A 26,318-nucleotide genomic window follows, 5' to 3' on the forward strand; every position below is an offset into this window, starting at 1 on the left:
TTTCTAAATTATTGTTTATGACAATTTACATAATACTAATTATATTTATGGCAAATTTAAAAGGCTGTCTGGTTTTAGCCACCTGAAACGCCAGGTCAAAAAAAAATTTGAACCCATAAATATTCTGGCAGCAAAATTTTAAAAATATGGATAATTTTTACTTGTTTAAACAATTTTTTTTATTATCAAATATCATCTAAAAAAAATCACCTAATGATTTCAATTGAAACTAGAATAATTTCTATTTTATATAATAGAATATCATTATCTTTACATTATTTAATCATAATGTAAAGTAATGTAACTCTTAAATGAAATAATCTCTAATTTGTAAACTGCTTAGATATAGTAATACACTATTTATTCGTTTCGAGGGACCAACGTAAATTGACTATTAAATGACTGAAATGACATGTAACTGAAAATAAAACAAATTAATAGAAGTTCATCATCGATGTAAAAATATTAAGTTTGATAACTTAGTAGCATTATTGATTTTGCTCTTAATATTTTTGAATATGGAAAACAGTAAAGAATTTTTGCAAGCTTCCTCCTGATTTCTATTATAGACAATTTTTAAAGTTGAAACTGGCATATTCAATTTTTTGTGTCTTCCACTCTTGTCAGTCCTGCATTCTTTCAGAATTTGAGTTTTATCTTTCAAAGAAATAACTTTGCATTTTCAAGACAGTTTTTTCTATCTCTCAGGATATCACAAGTTAAGGAATGAACTAGAACTGCAATAAAACAATGTATGAATGAATATAGCACTTTACTATATTTGTTATTTTAACTTAAGCAAATGAGAATTCCTTTATAGCAAATGTATATTAGTTTTAGGAACGACCTATTAATTCAAATCTGCTAATCTATTACACACTGCAAAGCTGAAATGATAAGTACATGTATTTTTTAATTTTACCTGTATTATTCTGCTGAACAGGGTGCTACAGTAAAAAATGATGGTGAAGCAGTTATTGTTGGCCGCATAGTAAAAGGTGGGATTGCAGAAAAAAGTGGTAAGAAACCTCCGTTTATTTTATCATTTTTCAAAAAATTTTAATCTTTTCATTTCTGCCAATTGCTTCAATGGTCACCCTCTACCAAGTAATATATATATATATTTGTGCTAAAATGCCTTCTGCCGTTTAACTTGTATCATTTACAAAATTATTTAAAAGAAAAATCCTTGCTGAGATGTGCTAAAAGGTGGCAAATGCATATCATTAGCATTTTGGATTATTTAAATTATGTCACTAAACAAAAGTTTTTTTTTTTCATGAATCGAAATTTTTAAAATTTTGTTATTTACATTGTAGAAAAAGATAGCCTAAAAATAAGGCATTCAAAATATTTTTGTTTTTTGGAAAAAAATGACTTTAAGCCATATTTAACTTTTAAGAGCAATTTTTAAACTCTTTATTTTTATTATTGAACACTTTTTTTTTTACTTATTTTAAACATATCAAAAAAAAAATTTTTTTAATTTTATTTATCTATGCATATAAAAATTTTACTAGGCATCTATAATACAATAATCATTAATTATTTCAAATATTTGAACATTCTTACATCTTTTTTTTTCTTCATAAAGTCTGTCTCTATTTGAAACCAAGTGAGTGTAATTATTAACCCATCATAACCTGAAATGAAATGTACTAAATATTGATTCCTCAATCTCATATTATGTAAGAATAGTCCTAAGTTTTCCTAATAGTGTTCTCACTGATTTGAAGAAGAGCTAGAACAAAAGTTCATTCTAAAAGAATTTTTATTTATAATTAATGTTACGGACGGGGAGTGTCGATGAAGCTTCAAAGCAGTCTAGAGAGTGTTTCGAAGGTTTGTTAATTCGATTTGGTGTTCTAGCTGTGCGAGTTTAATTTTTCTAATTCTATCTTAGCACTTTTGTTATCTTCACGGGCTTTTCGTTCTTCGACGGTTGATGCAACTAGATTTTTAACGAAATCTATGTTCTCTTTGAATACATCACTTGATTCAATTAAGCCTTTTAGAGTAATTAACGCAGCGTTTTCCTGTACAGTTATTCCTAATTCAAATGCGATCTGTAGTAGATCTTCTTTTCTCGTATTTTTATACATGTTTAGTAATAAAGTTGCTCCTACCTGTATTTCTTGAAATTGAAAGTAAATAGTTAATTTTATCCTTTTCGTGATGATTCCAAATATTTTTTCAACGGTGTTGATTTGAAGGAACGGCGGGTTTTTTGTTTTTTTTTGCTGTTGATGATCAATGGCGGCAGTTTCGTTTTGCCGGCATAGCTGTAGGAGGATTCTTGTTTCGTTTTAAACTGATGATGTTGACTTCAGCTTAATTGAGACAGGTGTGGCGGAGCCCCCATGTTACGGATGGGGAGTGTCGATGAAGCTTCAAAGCAGTCTAGGGTTGCGTTTTAAAGCTTTTATTATGACAAAAAACACTTAAAAGACAATAGAAAATAATTCGAGCTGGAACATCTTAATGAGCTTGCTCCCCGTAGCCGTTCATTAAGTGAATGTAGAGAGAGTCTGCTCAACTACAGGTGGCTCTGCATGGCGTATGTAACATGCAACATTAATGATATTGTGAAATGATATTGATTTTTATTGTAACTAATGATATTGATTTTTTTCCCTGTATTCCATAAAATAAAGTAACTTGAAATTTCTATTAATATTAAACGACACCCTTTTAGCTACTAATGTTTTATTCCCTGTCTGTTAGTTCCTTTTCTTGTAAATAATTAGAGTTGTTGTATTAATTATAAAAATTTGAAATGTTTTTTTTTCTTTAATGGTAGGCTTACTTCATGAAGGAGATGAAATTTTAGAAGTGAATGGCCTTGAATTGCGAGGGAAATCAGTCAACGATGTTTGTGATATTATGGTAAGGTGGACTCTTTTTTATTTTTTTAATAATTTGTTCTAACTTGTAATTCTGATTATAATTTGTATGCCTGATTATAATTTGTAATCAATTTTATAATCAGGCATAGTTATTAACAATCAGTTCTGTCAAACATTGTCTCATTTGAACAATTTATTCATTGCATTTAAATTTGAATGTTTAAGCACAACAATAAGTATGTATTTCTGTTTCCTTTGATTTATTTTTTGTTTTTTGTCATTTCTTAAACAGCATAAAAGAAAGTTGAAATAAAGTGTTTTTTTAGAAGCAAAATTGTCTCTGCATTTGATTGATATATTAAGCATTTGGCATGATACATGCTAGTTGATGTATTAAACATCTATATTGAATATAAAATCCAAAGATCTTAGAGCAGTAAATTTTTTCCTCTCTTACTTCTGTACTTATACAATCTCTGGTGTAATAGCCAAATTGCTTAGTGTTTTTGGTGTACTTTATGTTATAGAAATTATTTCAATGACATCAACTCTTTTACTACTGTAATGCTACCTTACCAATCTCTGCAGAAGTATAATAATTATTTGTACTTTTTTGGATAAAATAACTGTGTGAAAAAGCAGAAATATCTATTTAACATATATTTATCTGATTTTTCTTTTTTTTTAATTATTTCAGGCTGCTATGACTGGGACATTGACATTCCTAATTGTACCCAATCAGTACAATACTCCTAAGCATCAGACTCGAGAAAGTGTTGTAAGTGAACATAAAACATTTGGGACAATATAATTATAAGCCACATTTTCAATGTGTTCAGGCGTGTCCATAAGGCCTATAAAATGTTTATGTGTCTAATAATCGAGTGAAAATTCTAGAAACTAGAGACGAGTAACTATCTGAATACAGTACTAATGATCAGGGTTGGCAAGGTTTAGGACAGAATGGATTAATCCACGGTTTAAACCGTCCTGTCCAAAACCCCTTTGTCCAAAACTGTCTTAAACTGTCCGAAACCCTTTTACTCAAATTATGTCACAATTTTATCTGAACAATATTTAAGAGGTAAAATAAACATAGAACTAATAACATATTGATAATTAAATTTATGAGAGAATATTTGTTTTTAAAAGTATAATGTTTTATAAATATTGTTTGACTCTTCAATTTAAACAAAGGAAGATAAATCAGTAAATCAAGTTCAATTAGTCCTCTCATTCAATAGTACATAACTGAAGTTTGGCCTTGCCATACTGGTTAAAATATTGGGGACTCAGTGCTTGGTTCGTCATAAACAGATTTATTTATCTATAGTACTATTCAAGAATACTGTTATTTCATTCATGTTCAATTCTTTTAGCATAGTGGTGATACATCACTATGCTAAAAGAATTGAACATGAATGGAATAACAGTATTCTTGAATAGTACTATAGATCAGTCAGACAGATAGTCAGTAACTGAAACTGATGTTATGGCTTTCAAAACTGTTAATACATTTTTCAGTTATTTTATATTTTCAATTTAAACTAATATATTTATATTTAAAAACAATTTTTTTTGAAATAGATGTCTTTTTTATCATCCTGTGATGCAGAAATTATAAAATTTTTTTAAAAAAATATTGTGAAAAAAGAAAGGTTAATTTTTGAGCAAATTTAGTATTTTTTTAAGAAAAATTATTATTTTTTAATATTGCCATATTTATCCTTATGCAAAAATATTATTTATCAGTATTAGAAGCATATTTAAATTTAAAGGATTAGGCATTCACTTTTGTTGTTCAATGAATTGTGGAGCTTCAAAAATTATAAACCTTTTCCTATTATATTATTTTCTTTTAATAAGTTATAGTAAATTGTATAAAAAATATCAAATATTTATTGATACATGTAATTATTATGTGTACAATGGTTACACCTATAGAATTTTTACCTTTTTCCAAAGTTCAAGGTTTTGGACAGTTTAGGACAGTTTTACCCAGTTTAAGACAGTAAAACCGACGTGTCCTGTCGAACACCAGTTTAGGACGTCCAAAACTCCAACCCTGCTAATGATTAATGGATGTAAATATGTCATTTTAAGGTGGTCACAGAGCAGGGAATTTTTTCCATCTGAAAATGTCATGGGATTTATCCAAAGTACCTAAAAATGAATAATCTTGAGTTCAAGGTCTCATATTGATTTTGTTTTAATTTTTTAAATAGAATTTGTTTATTTTCAACTCAAAGGACATATATAAATATTTTGTAATACCTACTATGTACAAGAATTGTGGAGATGAAGGAAATTTAAATTCTTCCTAGAAAATCAGAGAATACTTTTTCTGAGTATTTAGGCTACCTGAATATGGCTTATCATTATATTTCTCTTTTCATATACAAGATTGTCCTGTCCCATTATATTTGATACAACAGCTGCTTTCATAGAATATATCTTCTGTTTCAGATTCATTTGAAAGCCCACTTTGACTACGAGCCAGACGATGACCTGTACGTACCGTGTCGAGAGCTGGGGATGTCATTCCAAAAAGGGGATGTCTTGCACGTCATCAGCCAAGAGGATCCCAACTGGTGGCAGGCTTACCGGGAAGGGGAAGAGGATCAGTTACTTGCTGGCCTCATACCCAGCAAGAGCTTTCAACAGCAGTATGTTACCCTCCCTGCTTATGTGTTTTTACTTTATTAATAAACTGAGTGTACAGTTTATTTATTTTGAATTGCACTTTATCAAATAATCCTTCTCTATTTAGTGTTTCTCTATTCTATTTCAACTTTGTCTTTTGCCATTTGTACACAGTGTGCAAATATATATACAGGGGTGCCACTCTAAAAAAATCACAGGACTGAAAGTTTTATATATTTTAACGGTGTAGCGCAATGTGAACAAATATCCCTCTTGAACATTTTAATTAGTACAATATCAATAATATTTGCATTATTAATCTTAAAAACAACACATAACATTAATTCAGAACAGAAATAAAATAACAATAAATTAAAAATTTAATGTGATTTTAAAGATTGAGAAGTAGTTTTAATTTTCCGATAACATTAAGTAATTACTAACAACTAAGATTATTATAGATAAACAAAGCACAAAAAACAATATAAATTCTTAATTTCTCAATAAAATACTACAAAATGTTCTATAAATAAGAATCCACTACATAGAAACTGCTATCCGAGTCTAATTTTATTGCTTCATAAAAAAACTTGTTATTTTCTTTGAAATAAATTTAGTTTGATTATCAGCTTTCTTAATTACTTTCTCTTTTAAGGGAGATGAAGCTTTTCTTTTGTTCTGGCAATCAGTTTTTATATTAACACTTTTTGAAGCAGCTGCTGTAAGCTCAACCCCCAGTGGAGCTATATTATTTTTAGGGCAAAAACCCTTTGATGTTGATTCATCACATCTTATTACTTTCTTTGAAATACATTTAGTTTGGTCATCAGCTGTTTTAATTTCTTTTTCTGTTAAGTTATCAGATATCTGAATTGAGGGATTTTTAGAACTTGATAATTCTCGTTTGGCAGTTAAACACTGCTGATACCGTTGTCGAGCAGAATTAATATTTTTTCTCATAACATGATTAGGTTGAAAGTCTGTGCTTTTCTCTTGTCTGCTTTTCAGGTAAAATTTTATCAAACTTGACGCTTCATAATTTTCAATATTTAAAGATGATCTATCATCAACAATAATGTCATCCATAATATTAAATGATCCTTCAACTAAAGGTCCTGAGAAAACTGACAATGCTGCTTTTATGAGAATAGTAAGCAACCTGTATTTTGGATCACCACCTTCTCCTATTATATTAAACACCTCCGCCCACCAGCTATCTATTCTTGATTCTTCAGAAAATTCCACTAAATTCTCATCCATCACATACATTTTTATTTCCTCCAGCAAAAAGCCTATATCTTCTTCTTGAATGACATTAGGTAACATTTCTCCCAAATTTAGCAATGCAGTTAAGCAGGAATTATCTTTTCTGCATTTTGGATTTAGAGCGGAAAAATAGAGCAAACATTTATTATGAAATGGAAAATTCTTTATCGTATACTTACTTGTGGCAACATAAGCTTCTCTTAAAGATTTAAAAAAATTATTTACCCACTTGCTCTTATTTTTTTGGGCTTTCTTAATTAGGGCATATGCTTTTGCCCCTACATTTAAAAACTTATCACTTAATTGTCTATCTTCATTTAAATTAAAATCCTTTAAATCAGATACATTGGTTGGCAAATATTCTGGTTTTATGAAAAATGAAAGAAAATTTCTCATAAAATCAAACAACTCAGCGTGTATTAAATGGTGGTTTGGTTGATCATGTTGGAAAAACTTTACTAATTTATTAAAGTGCGGTAAAATTCCACAATAAAAATTTAATAAACAGTCAAACTTCTCATTCTGATCAAACAGAGTCAATAAAATCATTTCTTTACGAGATTGATTAGCATCTGATCTTTTTTGTTTTTTAATAGTTGCTTGAATGTTCTTAATGGATAATTTTTGACCTTCAGAAACACGATTCCTCTCAAATACTAAAGCTAATAGAAATTCAAATTTCTTACTTTCTTCATCCGTAAGAAAACTTGCATAATAAATTAATAATGCATCTTTAATGCAAACAAGTCTATCACATATTGTAAGCATTTGTAGAAATCTGTTTTCAATCGGACGAAGAATTTGCAAAACAGTTTTGAAATTTAATAAAAGTTGAAGCTCAGCAAATAAGCATTTAGCTTTTGGCGATTCATTAATGTCATAAAATACATTATTTGAGATTTCTTCGATAAATTTTTCAAAATATTTAAAGAAAACCTTTGCAGCATTGTGGAATTTATGAGTTAAATCTCCATCTATTTGCAGCAAATGCATATTTTCGTCTCTGATGAGCTTCTCAACTCCATTCTTGGAGCCTCTCATCGTTGCGCAATTGTCAAAAAGACAACTAACAATTTTAGAAAAATTAATATCGTTATCTTCTAAAAGTTCATTTATCTTTATAAATATGTTTCTTGAAGAAGCCATATTTTCTTTCCTTGATCCTAAATGGGCTGTTATTACCCTATTAAGATCATCATCAAACACTCTAACCAAGACATTTATTATTTTCTCCCCATTATTATTAGTTGCCTCATCTACGTTCATAGAAAAAAAATTAGCATTTAGCTTTGCAACCAATTCATCTCTCATTGTCTTTGCCACACCATGCGTTGTAATATAAGTTGCAGATGTTCTTTCTATTTTCAACTTCGACAAAGCTAATTTATCCTTAGCTAATGCTTGACTTAAATCGATTAATTTAGGAGCTAGCGAAAATGGAAGTGAATGTTCTGATAAAAAACACGAAATAACAGCTTTTTGATTTGCTATACGATCACATAATGCAAGAGGAGCCTTCTCAGACTGTTGTTTTGCACCTGGAAGAGTTTGCACATACTTCTGAGAACGACAGTTTTTCTGATGTTCGCTATCTTCTGCATGCTTTAATAAAGCTTTTTTACCATTGTTAGCATAATTTAATTTTTTTCCACAGAGAAAGCAAAAACAATGACCCACTTCTTTTAATTTTCTACACCACTCCACATGTAGAATACCACCTGAATCTTTTTCTTGAAGCCACTCCCATCGCCATTTATTTTTAATTCCAACATCATACGTTGGTTTATTGGAGTTGACATATTCCATTGTAAAAATAATCAACTTTAACACATTATACAACGCCAACTAAGTAATCAAACGTAGTAAAAAGTTTACCATCCGACGATCGATGCCAGATTCAATTTCCCGCTAAGTTAAGTCTGTGAAGAAAGAATTTTTCTCCTGCTTCCCAGTAGCGAAGGCCAATCCACTATCGCTTTAGTTTCCATTCGCAATCTATGACGTCACCTTACTCCGTGACTTAGTGCGTTATCGCATTTTTTGCGCTTATGTGAATAATTTGACTTTGCTTCTAAATTTTAGGAAGAAATAAACGGGAAAAGATATTTTCCTGAAATAATTATCGAAAAAAAAAAAAAACATTTTTAGCAATGTATACATATATTTTATTTTTAAATTTTTTTTTTTTTTTTCAAATTTAAAATTGAATTTCTGAATTTGATATTTTTTAATAGGACGGAATTCCGTCCCCAAGACGGAAGAGTGGCACCCCTGTATATACATACCTGTCAACTTTCACTTTTTCTGAGAATAGATTTTTAAAGTGATAGTAAAACAATTACCAAAAAAACAATCTTACTCAATGTATTTATATTTTGATCTGGTTGAAAATCGCTATCGTAAGGACTTGTGCTTTTGGATATTTGTTTTAACAGGGTGGCCACCCACCTGGAAAACCTGAAATTATCAGGGAATTTTTTTATACTGGAAAAGTCAGGGAAATTTTGTCTAAAACCTGGAAAAATCAGGGAATTTCAAAGAAAAGCTGGAATTTTTCTCTTAATTTTTTTTCCCCATCCATTATATCCACTTTTATTTAGACGTAAATTTAGTGTAAAAACGTTGAAATATCATCAACTCAGCAATACTTTTCTTGCATTAAAATTCGCTTCATACCCTGCTAAACTAGAATGCCATTTAAACTCTTTTATGTTGGGAAATGAATGGAGAAATCTTTGACCTCTTTGGAGATTATGGGACTATGCAGTTTAAGAAAGACGAAAATGTGGAAGAAAGGATTGGAATATTTTCTTCTGTTTTTAAAAGTAGAGTTTTTTTTTTAAATCTTCTTTTAGTCTGTGGGCTGAATTTATTAATTGTTCATGTTTCTTCCAATACGTTGGGGGTATTTTTTTATTTTAACAAAATTATTATTTTACAAAATTATGGTTATAATTTAATTACAGATTTTATCTTGCACTCTTTTTCTGAAAACTTTTGTCCATTGAATTATTTTTTTCTGCAAATGTTCAGCAAAGCCAACCAATCGCTAATAGCGAAACTGTTACAATTGTTGCTGATTTTCTGGATTTCATGATAACTTTTATTTTGATATTTCCGAAATTGTTCCTCCTTTTGCCCTAAAAAGCTGGCAAAAATCAAGGAACGTATGGAAAACATGTTAAATGATATGTAAACTTAGAATAGAATTTTTTTTATTTATATTTGTTTAGTAGAACAGAACTTTTTTTTTTTTTTTTTGTTCTGTACTGTACAGGGACAGGTTTCACATTGGGCAACCAGATGACCAAAATTTTAAACTTAATATTAAGTAAACTAAGTATCATTTCCAAAAAAAAAAATTGAAGATTTAGAAATAATGATTTTTAGCTTATAAATATCAGTTTAATTTTATGCATGCAATAAATAATGCTATTATTATCATTTTTCTTGCGCCCAGTAAAATCAATTTATCCCCCCAAAAATTGTTATAGGCTAATAATACAGTAAAAAAAAAAAAAAAAAATTCTTCCTTTTGATGTACAGTGACTATTTTTTTTTTCAATAGAATTCATTTTTTCCCATAATTTAAAAAAAAATTTATTTCTTGATTTTTAAAATGATTAAATTTTAAAAAATATTGCTTAAATATGAGTTTTATTTATATTGTTAATACATTACATTGCTGTTAATATATTACATTGTTATTATACGTTGCATAGTTAAAATGAGTTATTTTTCAACTAACTTTTATAAGATGGAAAATTTTATAAAACATATTAATCTGACCATTCCAACAGGAAATAGAAGACAATTTAAATATAAAGAAGCTGTTTAATTAAAAAATAATATTTATAGCATTAAGATTAAAATTAAAGTAATTTTCAGTCATTATAATGGTTATCATTAATTTAAATTTCAATCTAATTTGAAAAATTTACCTCTGACACTGAAGTAAAAAATTTCAAATTAATTATGTATCATATTTCACAAACAACTGCATACAATTTTTTATTCAAATGTCATCTTCAAAATACAGTCAAGTTTATATTTAAATTACAAATTCACAGAGTTTAGACAATTTGTAAATTAGTAATAATTTTTTGCTTTCGCGCGATTCACATCCGACAGCAACAATTTAATTCGTTTAATTTGAACTTATAATAATCAGTTTTTATAAAACAAATTTTTTTCGATAAGTTATGATATACTAAATATTATTTTAAAAATTTGATGATTATAAACTTTTGTTTTATAAAATAGTTTTTCTAAGAAAATAATGTTCATTTTTTTCGGACACCATGGAATTACGCAGATGTAAAAACAAAACCAATTAACTCATCTAAACTAGGAAACCATGTTAGATTGGAATTCTTAATATATATTCTACTTTCCATTAAGAAAAAAAAAGAATAAAATTTAAAGAATTTTATCTAGTTTTTTTTTTCCTATAGAATATGCAACAAGAAACTGACAATTTTTCCTTTACAAATGCTGAATATGTCTTAAAATAATAGTTCTAATTTGAAACAAACAACATTATTTAAACATTTGACTTACGATATTGGTTTAAAGAAAATTATTTTAATGAATTTTATAAAGAGCACTGTTTGGACAAAATTCAGTATAAAATGGCTCTATATTGAAATGTAAATAAATATAAAAATTTATTGGTTTCTAATCACCTGGAATTATTTTATTTTGCTGAATAAAAATATATTAAACAGTACTTATCCAAGGTTATTTTGGATCATTGCTATTTGGTACATTTTGTGCAAAAACTATTTAACACTTAAAAAAAAATTTTTTTTATTCATTAAAAGCAATATTTTCTGCAAGCTAAACATATTGTTTCCTCCACATCTATTCAAGATGATATATTAAAAAAATAACATTTTAAATGAAATACTACACTATTATATTGACTAATACGCTAAAATTGACACTTTTCTTCTACCTATACTACTCTTAAGCAGGAAAAAAACATGCTAACCTGGAAATTTTAACATTTTTTCTGAAAACCTGGAAAAATCAGGGAATTTTGAAACCTGATTTGAGTGGCCCAGGGCTGCCACAGGCTGCTAAAATGCAACTATTTGCTACTATTTTCGGCCTTAGGCGACTATGGCGACTTTTTTTTGCCTGAAAAGGCTAAAAAAAGCAACTGTTTTCAGGAATAGGCGACTATTAGTAGACTTTTTTTACTCTTGGCGAAGTTTTTCTGCAAAAATGAATGTTACTTTTCAGAACGTTAATAAAAGAAAGCAAACTTTTATAGTACAATCATTTATGCCCAAAGAGCCAAAAATTAAAATTTCCATTGGATTTAATAAAGTACTTGTTATATGTTCTCTTTGAGGGGCAGTTTTGTTATTTTTAATTGTTTGTTCCTTCTATTAACATTTATATTTTATTGTAATTCAACTTTTATTTAGGTACCTATTTTCTAATATGTATACCTTTTATATTTGTACAAAACTTTTTTTTAATTGGAGCTTAGTTAGGATTGGGCGATAAATCGATGTATCATGAAATATCGATTTAACGCATATATCAGTAGGCCGATGTAGTGACTTTCGTTTTAGGCGATGCATCAGAAATCTGATTTAAGCTGCAGGAATTAGATTACAATTGCGGTTTAACGATTTAATATGCAAGGATCCTTGACTAGGCTAATGCTGTTACCGCACTAACGAAGACGATTTTGATTTCGTCTAGCTGCAGAGATGTAGATATCGTTTTGCTATTAAGATGTTAGTTTTCTGATGATGAATGACGAAGAGCGAATTGAATCAGAACTACCGGTTTCGTGCGAGGATCATCGTTGTAATATAAAACGCAATGCATGGTTTCTTTATGTCCATTTTTGTCTTTGGGATTTTGCCTTTATTGAAGATAATTTTCAATGGGACTTAAGTCATTTTGCGATCGTTGTGCATTTTATTTCGTCGGAAATAATTGTCGGGTTTCTTGTAAATTATTTTCAGTGAGATTTTTGCTGGGATCGTTTTGTTCTGCATTATTTCATACCATTGTTTTTCTGTCTTGGTTTAACGATTCTTGTCAATTATTTTTAGTGCACCTACTGTTACTTTGCGATTGCTGCACAATCGCTGTTATCTTAAATTTTCATTCTGAGCTCAATAGATCAAATCATTGATTTTTTCAATTATTGTTTTTCTATTTTAAGCGATATAATTTAATAGGGGTATTTTGTATTTAACTTTGTTATAAAAAGTTAGTGTTTTTAAATTTATTAAATGTAGTTAAGTATAATAATTTGATTTTTTTTCAACCAATAAATGCTCAATCGCTTTTAATTATAAAAAAATTAAAACAAAGTTTTAAAAAAATTTGGCTATTAGTTAAAGCAATTTTTTTTAATTAAATAAAAAGTTTAGTAATGTTTTGACGTTTTTAATAATTTAACATTAGTACTTAAAGTATTTTTTTTTTAATTTTTATTAAAATTCTTTCAATACTTGTTTGTTTTATAATTTGGTCAATAGTCAGTATCATTTCTAAACAAATAAATCTTTAGTCGATTTTATTTTCAGAAATGAAAATAATAATAAATAAGTAAAAATATTTTTACTTTTATTAAGTACAGAATTTGACCATTAGTTAATACTACTTTTTATTATTTTAAATAAGTAAATCAAAAAGGGTCTAATGTTTCAAAAGCATGTTTTTTTCTTCAACAAATAATAAAAAAAATTTCTAAAGTGAACATTTCTTTGGCTTGTTTTCCACTTTTTTTTTTCTTCTTTTAATTTTTAATGCATGTATGTAAAATAATTTGTTACAGTATTATTTTTAAACCAATAAATCTTAAATTATTTTTAATTTAATTGAAAAAATTAAGCAATGATAGTGATGTCATAGTAGAATATGTTTCGAATTAATATTTTCTTTTGTACTAGATTTATTCCTTTCACTTATTTTTGATTGATTTTAAGATTTCCCATACATAATTTTTGAACATATACTAAATTGCAATATATCACTATATCGTGATGTCTAACTGACGATGTATCATGATTTAAAATTTCTGACATCACCCAGTCCTAATAATAGTATTTGACAATCAAGCTATAATTTTAGTTATTTGGCTACTATTTTTGATAAATTTTTGTTCCTGTTCAGGCAACTATTTTCATAGTTTTAGGCAACTATTTTCATGCTTGAGGCTACTAAAAGCAACTATTTTTGTTCATTTTTAGCTGTGACAACCCTGGTGGCCACCCTGTTCAATTATTTACATGTAGTGGTGGTCAAACTCATTTGTAATTATTATTACAATCAGGGCTCAAAAAACAGCCCGTCCTCGGCAGTTAAAAATTAACCGCGGACAACGAATTTCTCGAATCCGACGTCCGCGTGGACGGCCATTTTCCCGTTAATGTTAGCGATACATTTTCAATTTTTGTTATCTTACAAGAGTCTATCCCCTAACTTCTAAAATGACTCTCTAATCTAGAAATACAGCAACATACTGCGCATGGTGGAATTGATGTTTTCTCTGACTGGGAGTACTGCAGCAGTTGAAAGGGGCTTTTCAGCAATGAACTTGCAAAAAACACATTACGTACTGGTTTTAAGCAAGAAGGGTTAAACGCAATTATAAACATCTACCTAAATGGTAAACCCCTTTCAGGTTTCTGTGCAGAAACCTATGTAAATCATTGGCTTAATTGTGGAACTGGCAAACGTCATATTTGATTCATTTAAAAAGAGCAGTACCCTCGAATAAATTGACATTCCAGATAACTTGACATTTGTCACTTAAATTATTTCATAAAAGAAATATATACTAGGTCACTATTAGTAACCTAGTATTTCTTTTATTACTGTATAATGTAATCCTAGTAACTACTAATTCATTGTGCAATTTATATAAATGTTTGTAATGAATAAGAGAAAATTATATTTTTATTTATTTAGAAACTACGGGTTAGCTTCAAAGGAGGACGGGTACATTGTTGGACAAGCCGTCCTCGGGGACGGGTAAAATTTCTGACTTTTTTCGAGCCCTGATTACAATTCAAAAACGTTAATGGAATAGCACAAGTTTCGCTACAATTTTAAATATGAAAATAAAATTTTCGGGAAAACGAGGAGTTGGCAGCTATGTATATATGTATAATATTTTGAATAACTTTTGAACTAAAGTTTTATTTTACTTATATGCAATCTTAACTATTTGACGTGTAATAAATTTAAAAGGCTAATTAATTAGTTCGTGAATTAGACTGAAAAGGCACCCTTTGGAATAGATCAGTTCAATTACTGGCATATGCCGATGTCATAGGAAGGTCAGAGAGAGCTGTGAGAGCGGCCTTTCTGACTCTTGAAACTTCTGCCACAAGTATGGGCCTTACCGTCAATGAAGATAAAACTAAATTTATGGAATCTCCAGCCACAACTGTAAATCATGATCCTTTACTCATAAATGGTTACACCTTTGAGAGAGTTAATGAATTCAAATACCTGGGAACAATGATCAATGACCAAAACAGCATAAAAACAGAAGTAGACAACAGAATTAAAATGGCAAACAAGTGTTTCTTTGGACTAAGAAAGCAATTAAGATCAACCCTAATCAGTCAAAAATTAAAATTTATAAGACATCTATCAAGCAATGTATCTCTATGCAAGTGAAACATGGACACTAAACGCAGACACTCGGCATACTCTTGGTGTCTTTGAAAGGAAAATCCTTAGAAATATTTTTGGCCCAGTACCGGAAAGAGGCTGTTGGTGAATCAGATAAAACTTTGAATTATGTAGACTCTATTGACAGCCACAGATAGTGCAGGTCATCCGAAGCAATAGATTAAGATGGCTTGGCCATATCTGGAGAGGTCCAGAAAATAATGCAGTCCGAATCGCCGCCTTTAAAAATCCTTCGGGATCTCGGGCTAGAGGAAAACCTCCAATTAGATGGCTGGATGACACTGCTGAAGATCTAAAAGTATTAAAGATAAACAACTGGAAAAAAGTCGCATGGACAGGAGGCGTTGGAGGCTACGTGTGGTGAAGGCCTGTAAGGGGCTGTCGTGCTGAAGAAGAAGAATTAATTAGTTCAGACGCTATTTAAAGCTATAAATTTGGACACAAGAATGAATAGACCTTCTTTCTTTCCATGTAGAAAATCTGGTCTTAGTAGTTGTGTAAGGAAAACTCTGAAAAGTTTGACCTTATTTCTGCAAATAATTATTTAGCTCAAACTTATGCCTAATAAATATTTAGTTAATTACATAAATATAATATGACTAGATTTTAACACTTTTCTAAAAAAATTTCTCATCAGAGAAAAAAATTTATTTTACAGCTGAAGGTGGAATGTGAGCATTATTTAAAAAATGTGTAAGTTTTTAACTATTTAATTTTTAGGGTTGACAGTCCACTGCTCACCCAATTACTCATTTGTTCAAATAGTTGGGGGATTATCTTTGATTTACTCTGTGGTTCTAGATGTTCACTCATTAAATTTGAATTTTCTGCCGTTCATTTTCATAAAAAAAAAATGAAAGGCATTGATATAGTCCTAATATGTAAGTGTAAATAAATCAGTCCTTCATATTATCCTGCTAAATATATAATTTTTTTTTACTATTTCTTTTATCAAATCCATTGTCATTGCAATTTTATGAGTCGTTATTCATTGCCACAGTTCTTCATGTATATTAAATAACTGTTTGCTGTCTCTAGTCTTCAATCAAAATGAATTTTGATTTTGTTTCTAAATGTGGGCCTTGTTAAATGATTGTTAAAAGTTCTTAGTTTAAAATTCTCTATTTCAGAAGAGAAGTTGTGAAACAAGCTGTTGTTGGGGATGTAAGGGAAAAGAAAGCAAAGAAAGGTACTATATTTTGTATTTCCTTTTGTATTTCATTTTTCCTGATGTAGTAATACATAGTTGTTGTATGTATTTTTAGCTGGAAAATTTCTTTGTGCTAAAAGACATCATAGAAGGAAAAAGAAAAAGCTCTACAATTTGAACTACAGTGATGGTACTCTATTCTTTTTTAATCCTAGAAGTGGTTTTCTTTTTGTGATAAAAGTCACTACATAGCAAATTTATTTTCATTACATGCTATGAGTTATTTTGTATAAAAAAAAATTATGTGAGAAAAAGGAATAAGACCAAAACAGAAAAATCTTCCATTGCCAGGATTCTAAATTGGTGACAGTAATAATGACCCAGATTCGTTCCATTTAAATCACAAAATGAGTTGTGAAATTCACTTATTAAAAGCTTCCTTGTGAAACATTGATAAAGATCCTTCGTTTAATTAAGATGACTTCTTTACAGAGAAATATTTTTAATGAAGTGCAGGGGAAAATTAAAGCCCAGTAAAAATCTGTTTCATAAATAATGAAATGTAATTTTTTTAAAATTAAATATCTTTTAACCCCTTTCCTTCTCTCTCCCGTGAAAATGACGGGCTGAAGTGTTCAGTAGTAACGGGCCAATAAGAATAAAACTGATTTATTTCTTTTGCCCGGAAAACATTTTATTTCTCATTTTACACGCCTGATGGCAGTACCAGGATATTTTTGAGGTAATTGTAAATAGTTTATTTTTAACTAGTTGCAGCCCTAATCAAATTATTAATACAAATACAAAAGCCAAAAAAAATAGGCACTTTTATGACCGTTTTCTTGAAAATTAACCGATTGTTATGGGGTTAAAGGGATCGCTGAATTTCATGTGAATGGATGCCTTTTTAATACGACCCTTTTCAGAATTTGTGAAAGAAGACAATTGTTTTCTGAACTAGAAAAAGTGTGACTTCATCTGGGTAGCTTTTTATTAAAAGTGAATCCCTATTTAAATTATGAATTCTTTATCCATTATAAAACAAAAATGGATTTGTACAAATAAAGCTTTCAATTAGGACTGATCTAACAGAAAAGCAAAGATGAATTGTTCACATTTTCTTTGTCAGCTGTGAAGAAGAAAAAGAAAAATTTTATATATGTGTTTGAATATAATATTACCTATAAAAAATTTACTCGTGCATTATTTTTTTTCACACTAGAAAATTATGGGTCAGCTCTACCATTTTTGGGATGTTTTAAGAAAAATGCCTGGGCACTATTTTATTTCAACTATTATTGCATTTACATTATTTTCATAAATATATAATTAGGAAAAAAGAACTAATATGCATTCCATTTATTTAGTATGCATTAGACCATACATTTGTATAGGCAGAACTTCCATGGTTCAGGGGGAACCTGCAATTGTCAGAGAATTTTATTTTAGCTTTAAAAAGCAAGTAATAGTCAGAGAAGGTTAAATTTTTGGTCTAAAGCCTGAAAAATTCCTACATTACACCTAAAAAATAACCTGTTTTAAAATTGGCAGTAACAGTAATCAGTTATTGAGATTAGAGTTAAATAATTCTAACATCTATTACAATTATTTGTTGTAAAAATTCCACATTTTAGTGAAACTTTTACATGTTTCCATCCTAGTTTAATGACATTTTTTGCTTTCAAATTCTAATATTTGACACTACAAATAAAATAAAAAATTCACAGTTTTCTGGTGAAAAATTGCATGGTTTGGATAAAATAGGGTGAAACATTTAAATTTTCCTAAAAAATGAAGGAATTTTTTTTCTAAAATTAAGTGGATAGGTTTTTGTTCATTTCAGTGTATGTTGTTGTCCATTTTTTTTAATTTTATCTCGAGGTTCTTGCAGGGTATCCGCGCACCTGGAAAGTCATGGAAGGTCATGAATTTCAGTATTGAACAAAATTTTTCATGAAATGTCATGATTTTTACTACTTTTTTAAAAAAATCATGGAAAGTCATGCATTTAGGTCTCCGAAAAATCTAATTTTTAAAATGGAATCCCCCTCTCAGATTTCATCCTGTTCCAAATATCTGAATTCCTAACAAAATCACCACTCAGTCATATTTTTTTTAAATATAAAATGATTTTATCATGTTCTTTAAAAATTATGGTGTTCTTTCAAAAAATGAAAGAAAAAACATTTTTAGAGCTAATTATTTTTTAAAATTCTGTGATTTAAGAATTTTTATTTTTTTAATTTTATCAATTAAAAATTCTAGTTGAAGCAAACCAGTCATTGGCGAATTTTTTTAATTCCGAAATGAGAAAAGAAAAATTAGGAGTATTTCTTTCCTTTCTGATGAACAAGAAGAGTATCTTCAGAATATAATTTTGCGAGGAAAAAAAAGGGGGGAATTATTTGCTTTTCTATTTCTTTCAACTATTTTATTGTTTTAAGTCTTTCTTGACTCTGTTTTTTAAATTTAAAATCTATAAATATGACGATGCAGAGTATAACAGTTTTGGTTATACCTATCATTTCAATTAATGTTATTATAATACTTTTTTAAATTTATTGTTGCGTTTTTGTCGGAGAAAATAGTAACTTCGTTAAGTCATGAAAAATTCTTGGAATTAGTCATGAATTTGAAAATCTTAAGTGTAGCAGATACCCTGTTCTTGGGTATGAAAAGGTTGAGATATAAGGACTAATATGAGGCAAAATTTGGAAATTCTGCTACTAGCAAAATGTATCATTTTTAACTGTGGTGTTTTCTTTTCAAAAATAGAATGATTCAAAAAACTATTAATAGTAATGCAAGGCATTTCTTTCAAAACTTTTCTCAAAATATAATACACATTACAAGCTTTATTTCTAAAATGAAAAACATTTCTAGAAACAAGTGTGAAATAAAAGGATTTGTAGAATATTCTTAATAATTTCATTAAAAAAATATATATATTTTTTTTAGTGGTGCATTTTCGACAAAAAATTGGCCATCAGCAAACAATTTTCTAATCACCATTTGTTATATCTAGCTGTCCTGGGACCAGTAGTGACATTCATTTTGCTCTAATAACAGGCCTTTTTCTTTTTTTAAATTTATTATAGTAATTTATGTATTTGTATTTTTACAGCTTGTTCATGTTAAATTATTATTCCTGAAGAACTAATTAGTTTCATTGGGTTTTTTGGTTTTTAGAGACAGATACAGACCAGATTCTGACCTATGAAGAAGTGCGGCTCTATTACCCGAGGGCTCACCAGAAGCGACCTCTGGTCTTGATTGGACCCCAGAAAGTGGGCCGGCATGAGCTGAGACAAAGGCTCATGGAAGACACTAATAGATTTGCTGCGGCTGTACCTCGTGAGTATTTTACCCTGCTGCTTACTGTATTTTTTAAAAAAAATTTTATTGAAATTAGCTAACTTCTTATCAATAATAGAAACTGATAAGATTTGATAACATAAATACAAATACATTTACAATATGCATATAAAGATTTAGTGAAATTGAAACAAAAAGGTTTGCAATCAAAACCTCTTGTTTATTTACAATTCTGTTTCATGGAGAATTTCTTATAAAATTTATTATATTATTTAGGATAAAATTGACACTTAAGATTGCACTGACACTTATGCATCGTCCCGCAGTGGACTGATCGTTAAGACACGGTTCTCAGCAGATCACCGAAGTCAAGCATCACTGGCTACGGTCAGTGTGCGGGTGGGTGACCATTTGGATTAGCCTGCGTAGGGACCGAGGGTGTGCGGTATTGGTCCTCGTTAAACTGTTCTACCGTAAAGTGCTCGACTTCGCGTGCAGGTCGTTGGGCTACCGAAGCGGGGGCGGCCATCCTCTCTGCAGATGATCAAAATTGTGATGGCATGCCTTCAGATCATCCTCCATTGATGTTTCCCAGACCGTCGCCAATAGCCCATTGTGCAGCTCTAGTGCGACGTAAATGAACAACAACACTTATGCATCAATTTCTTCTAGAAAAACAATTTTTTAAAAAAATTAGCAAATCTTTCTGTGAAAAGCTGCAGAATATCAGTAAATATTCTCATTAGACTGGGAAGTAATAAGTTTGCTAAGTATTTAAATACATAAATCAATTAAAAACAGAAGGAAATGTAAAAAAAATTAGATTAAAAAAAAATATCTTATATATATATTTATATCTGTAGATATTATATAGGATAGAGAGACAACTGTCTCTGACGCTTGAACAGGCTGAGGGCCCGAACAAAATTCTTTACATAAAATATAGTGTATTAATGTTTTTTTCAAAAGAAAATGGCATATAATTTATTTATATCCATATAGTAATTGTCACCTTGTATGAAGAGTCTTAAAAAACTCATCAAGAAATACATGCATGGATATATTCATATTTGTATACATGCACCTCATTATTAATTACTGATGCATTAAGAACTGATACATAAAGCCCTATTTGCTTTTGCAAAAATTCTAATATTCTTTCTGGGTAAAGATTAATATTCTTTCAGGGAAATAAAACTTGAGAAAGATTTGTTTGATAGATAAAATTTCATAGAAATGATTTAAACCACTTTCCCTTTTGTTATGATAATCGAATGAACTTGAAGCATTTGTTTTTAATGAAGGAAAAGTATCTCAGGTTATTTCTTTTAATTAGTTTGAGATGTAATGGTCAATCCAACATTTTATGTACATTGCTTTCTTCTTAGCCTGATTACATTTCTATATTCCTTATTTTGTATTTTTTATTATTTTTGTTGTATTCCTCATTATATTAGTATTGACTTGGTACTACTTTTAGCACATTTTTTTTAACAAGATTCCATGATTAGCAAATATTTTAAGAATTCTTAATTTAACTTTGAATATATCCATGTATGTCCGAACAATTTTTTGAGCAGTGAGTTCTTACACTCTCATATTTTGTAGTACAATTTTTTTAACTAATTTATCAAGTAATATAATATTTTTCATAAGATTGAATGATTTCCACAAAAGTATACCTATTGTAATGTTCTATCGATGAAGAAGATCAAAAGCTTTATCCTACGTACGTTACTAACCAAATTCTTATGTTAATTTACACCTGTTTGGTTGAATGCGCTGTCTGTTGTCAGGGAGAGGAGCCATCAAATGCAGTACAATTTACATCATAGATAAAAATTTGCATTTTTAAATGAGTGACATTCAACGTAGTTTATTTTTGCGAGATCGGCATTAAAACTATGTCATTCAAATGTGGGTTTAAATAGAGCTCGCTTCGATGCCGATGGCTAATTTCTGTTGTTGCTGTGATTGTCTTGCATCCATCGTCATTTATTAAAAGGAGCTTATTTTTTGTTGAAAGATTTTGCTCCTGTTTTAGTTGTTACTTTTTTGATGATTGACATGCATTGTTGTATCACATTTCTTATTAAAACTATGTTCAAGTCATCCTAAATGTTGTTCTAATTTATATAAAGTTATCACCTGCATCCAGTATATGAACCTTTACATTCTTCTTGTGACGGTTTTCATGCTATTAAAAAAAATGGATAATTTGATTTGTGCATCACAGTATAACCCTGCCAAACTATACTATGTTAATAAAAGTCCCCTGATTTTAAAATGCTGTTTTAATTTTATACTATAGAGTATGATTTCATTGGTAACTGTCATTTCTTAGATACTAGTCGAACGAAGAAAGATTCTGAAGTAAATGGTGTTGACTACTTTTTCATCAGCCGGACGCAGTTTGAGGCAGATATTCTGGCCGGTCGCTTCGTGGAGCACGGTGAATACCAGAAGAGTTACTACGGAACGAGCCTCGATGCCATTCGCAGTGTCATCGAAGCCGGAAAGACGTGCGTCCTCAACCTGCATCCTCAAGTGAGTTTCCTTTTCTATCTTATTATTTCTTCGTCCTCTTCTCCTGTGTTCTAAATTTTGTTGCGGATTTTCTTTCTTTAGATAATTTTTAAGAATGTATTACAATGGAAAATTATGCATTTTTACAAGTTTTCTAAATGTATCTTTGCAAGCACATTTAATGTTAGTTAAAATGTTAATGTTAGTAAAAATTGATTTTTTTTTTAAATAAATTTTTACTTTTGTAGTGTTAAAATATTTTTATATTTTTTAATGCAGAATGATTTTTACATAAATTATATTAAGAACTATTTTAACATATTTTTTAACACACCAGAGTGATTTAAAATACTGTTTATCATTCAATTGGATTTTAAAACTGTATTAAAGCTTATTTTTTGGATTTACATAAAAGTACTCAAGTATTTTAATTTTTTTTTCTTTTGCATCGAAATATATAAAAAGAAAAACTGAGTGACAGACTATCTTTGGTACTTAACAGAAAACCCTTTTTTTTTCCAGTCTCTGAAGATATTGAAGAAATCTGATTTGATGCCATATGTAGTCTTTATTGCACCACCCTCCCTGGAGAAGCTCAGACAAAATTGTCTCAAAATGGACAATGCAGTGAAGGACGACGAACTGAAGGACATTATAGAGAAAGCTCGAGAAATGGAGGAGTTCTACGGTCACTACTTTGATCTGGTGCTCATCAATGTGGACCTCGAAAAAACGTACAGCGAACTGCTGCACGAGATCAGCGTCATCGAGAGGGAACCCCAGTGGGTGCCTGCTAGCTGGATTAAAGACGACCCCTCTTAGTTTTATCTGCACTGTTGCCTTAACAACTCTTGTTCTCATTTCATTGGCAAGTCATCTGTGAATGTCATTTCAACGACAACAACCGTTTTAAACTTTATCTGGGCCAAAAACAGTAATCTATTATAAATCTCAATATTTGGCAAAAGAACATTTTAAAGTTTTTAATGTTGTTAACAATTAGCAACAAATATTTTTAAGAAAATATTTTTTGCAGTGAAAAAAATTATTAAAAAAATATATATTTAAGAAAAAATGAAAATTCATTTTCTCGTAAGTGTTAAAATATATTTTAAAATAATTTTTCAGTTCCTGTTAGTTTCTCATGGAAAGGTCAATGTTAAATTGAAACATTTTCAAAAGTGTCTTTTTGAACTGCTTCCATTGATTATTATGTTTAATGTTGCAAAGATATATTTTGGAAGTTTTTTGTGACATGACCTAGTAATGAGATAATGTATGAAATGTCATTCGTAGGAACGACGACGATTGCCTAAGAAATGATTAGAACCTTTATCTTTTGAGAATTCCTCAATCAAAATAAAAACTCACATTCTGAAGTTTGTGATTGCAATAATTTTTAATACTCACAAAAACATTTTTTTATTACTGTTGCAATGAATTGTGTACATATATATAAATATATATATTTGTAGCTGAATTTTAATAACATATACTGAATGTGTTTTTATATAAATATGTATAGTGTTTACGAGACACTCAGTTGTTATGGGTCACACACACACTCACTGTTTTTGATAATAGACAATCAAACAAGTTTCATTAAAATAGCTTTTGAATAATTTCTAAGACTTTTAACATTCGTTTAAGCAACTTTTTCTGCCTAACTCTATATCTTGATTATGGGATTTAGAGAGAAGATAAATTGGCATGCCTGAAAAGTATTTAATTGTTAAACTTAACTGCTTTTCCCCTTGATAGAAGAGAAACCTTATTTAAATATACAACAGTGTCTTTTAATTTCAGAACTATTGCACAACGTGCTTGCAGTGTATGAATTAATAATGATAAAGCTGCATCTATTTTTGAAGTGATATTTCATTTCTCTAATGTTTTAAGATTTAAACTTTTACATTTTAATGTATTTATGAATGATTCTTTAATATTGTTCTCTCATTACATTTCACTCTAAAGCCGTCTGAACTTCTGATGTGTTATATTTGTTTTATATTTCTTATGATGTTAATGTGTGATTGTCTATCAGTATTATTATTTACTGTTGATTTTTCTGTTTCAATATAATAAATTTAAAGAAAAATGTTTAATACATCTATTATTGATCCCAGCATATATGTTATAATATTTATTGTAAGTTTTAACTCTGTTGCTTCTATACATGGTTAATTTCTCCTGGACTTGCATTCGGCCAGAGTTCTTAAAAGTTATTAGATATTTTTTGGTTATTTCATGTCTTAAAATAATTACTTTTTGTTCGTTGAATAACTTTTCATTGAACAATGGTGTACTGTGAATGGATCAAAAGGACCGTTTTTGTCCTGGTGTTCAAAATTAAAATGTTTCTAAAATGATTTATCTCCGGAATTCGTAAACAGATTTTGATGAAATTGGTAATGTGTTAATCTAAACACCCGAAAAGAAAAAAAATAGACTACCGATACAATGGGATACTCGCAAGTGAAGTAGTGTGGCGTATCTCGAGCCTGATTGGTTGTTAAAATGTGGCTTTGTTCATGTTAGGAACTGTTCTTTTCATTTTATTTAGGATTAACCCATTCAAGATTCAATTCTCTCAAGTGATACATTCTATAATCCTTCACAATGATATTAATTCCTTCAACCTTTATTTCTTACTTAACACAATGCCGTGTAGAGCATAATTTAATTGTGCACAAAGGCTGACAGGTGCACAAAACTAAAATATATCACATGTTACAATAAAATGCGTAAACAAATAATAAATCTAATTAAGAATTATATTTCAACAAATTCAATGCACCATATATGGCGCTGTATTTCATTAACATTCTAACTTAAGTGAAAAAAAACTTTGACATGCCATTTTGTTTATTGACGATCAGCTGGCGTGGATGTCATAGGTGACGTGTGGGTAAGTTTGATCTTTTCAAAGTGCAAGTACCCTATTCCTATGCATGAACATAGTTACAGAAAGGGAATAAAGTAAATGAGTTGTAAGAAACACTTCACAATCAAGACTGTAAATATGGCAGTTTAGCAATTAGCTCTCCACTCATCGAACAATGTCATAAAATTTTTGTCTCCCCATTTCAAAAAGTGGAAACAATCACATTAAAAGCAGCCAGTTATGAATTCTATTGACAATAAAATTATATGCACTTTATTACTTAAATGACATTGTAATAAATTTTTGAGGAAAAACTATCTAATGGTGCATGCGTTACTTGAGTGGGACGATTCTCATTCAAGGAAATTGCATTTTTGTTTTTGAAACATTCACATTAAAGTCTAAGAAAATTTTTGTAAATTATTTTAAAGGCAGATTCATACTTAAATCTATTTTTTGTTAAAGTGATTTTGAACTTTATTTCTTCGGACCTTCTCTCTTTCACACCGTAATATAACTTACTCCTATTTGTTAAATATATTATCAAATAACTGTCCCAGTGAAACTTAATTCTCTTATTATTATTTGTGAACATTCTGATACTTATTATAATTTTTGTGTTGCATTTGATAAGTTAAAGTCATGAATGTCACAAATCTGCTTTTATTTTTTTTTGGGGGGGGGAATGATATTTTTTTTAAAATAAAGTATTAAATAATTTGCGATTGATTTCCGTCACCTGAGTTATAAACTGACTCTTATAAAATTGCTGTGGATTAACTTTAAACTTAATTGTTGTCAGAAATCTGTCTTGTGCTCTCATCTCTTGAGGATTATCTCTCTCAAAAAAAGAAACATTCACTCTATACCACTGTTGTTGATATATATTTTGTCAAAATTTACATACATCACATAAATGAGTCAAAATTGGATAAATCTTTCACATTTTTTATGTACTCACAACTCTATTATAATTATGCCTATCTGCAGATCATCCCAAGAAAATTCAGTC

General features: G+C 29.3%; 1 protein-coding gene across 4 annotated transcripts in view; it reads left to right on the forward strand.

The window, feature by feature from the left end:
- The window catches only part of sdt (MAGUK p55 family member stardust), a 176,593-nt gene extending 152,066 nt beyond the window's left edge, over positions 1-24,527 (forward strand). For 3 of the 4 annotated variants that reach the window (XM_016049176.4, XM_016049177.4, XM_071179144.2), the window contains 9 exons: positions 944-1,019; positions 2,801-2,886; positions 3,544-3,624; positions 5,313-5,512; positions 16,562-16,620; positions 16,697-16,771; positions 19,771-19,935; positions 22,241-22,443; positions 22,945-24,527. In XM_016049176.4, the coding sequence (XP_015904662.1) occupies positions 944-1,019; positions 2,801-2,886; positions 3,544-3,624; positions 5,313-5,512; positions 16,562-16,620; positions 16,697-16,771; positions 19,771-19,935; positions 22,241-22,443; positions 22,945-23,244 (1,245 nt within the window). In that variant the 3' untranslated portion in view covers positions 23,245-24,527. The remainder of the gene's footprint in view (positions 1-943; positions 1,020-2,800; positions 2,887-3,543; positions 3,625-5,312; positions 5,513-16,561; positions 16,621-16,696; positions 16,772-19,770; positions 19,936-22,240; positions 22,444-22,944) is intronic. The other variant, XM_071179143.2, reaches the window with a different exon arrangement.
- Positions 24,528-26,318: the final 1,791 nt, after the last annotated feature.

This window comes from Parasteatoda tepidariorum, chromosome 6 (assembly GCF_982258835.1).
Source record: "Parasteatoda tepidariorum strain Cologne lab strain chromosome 6, Ptep-v5.0, whole genome shotgun sequence".
Taxonomy (NCBI): domain Eukaryota; kingdom Metazoa; phylum Arthropoda; class Arachnida; order Araneae; family Theridiidae; genus Parasteatoda; species Parasteatoda tepidariorum.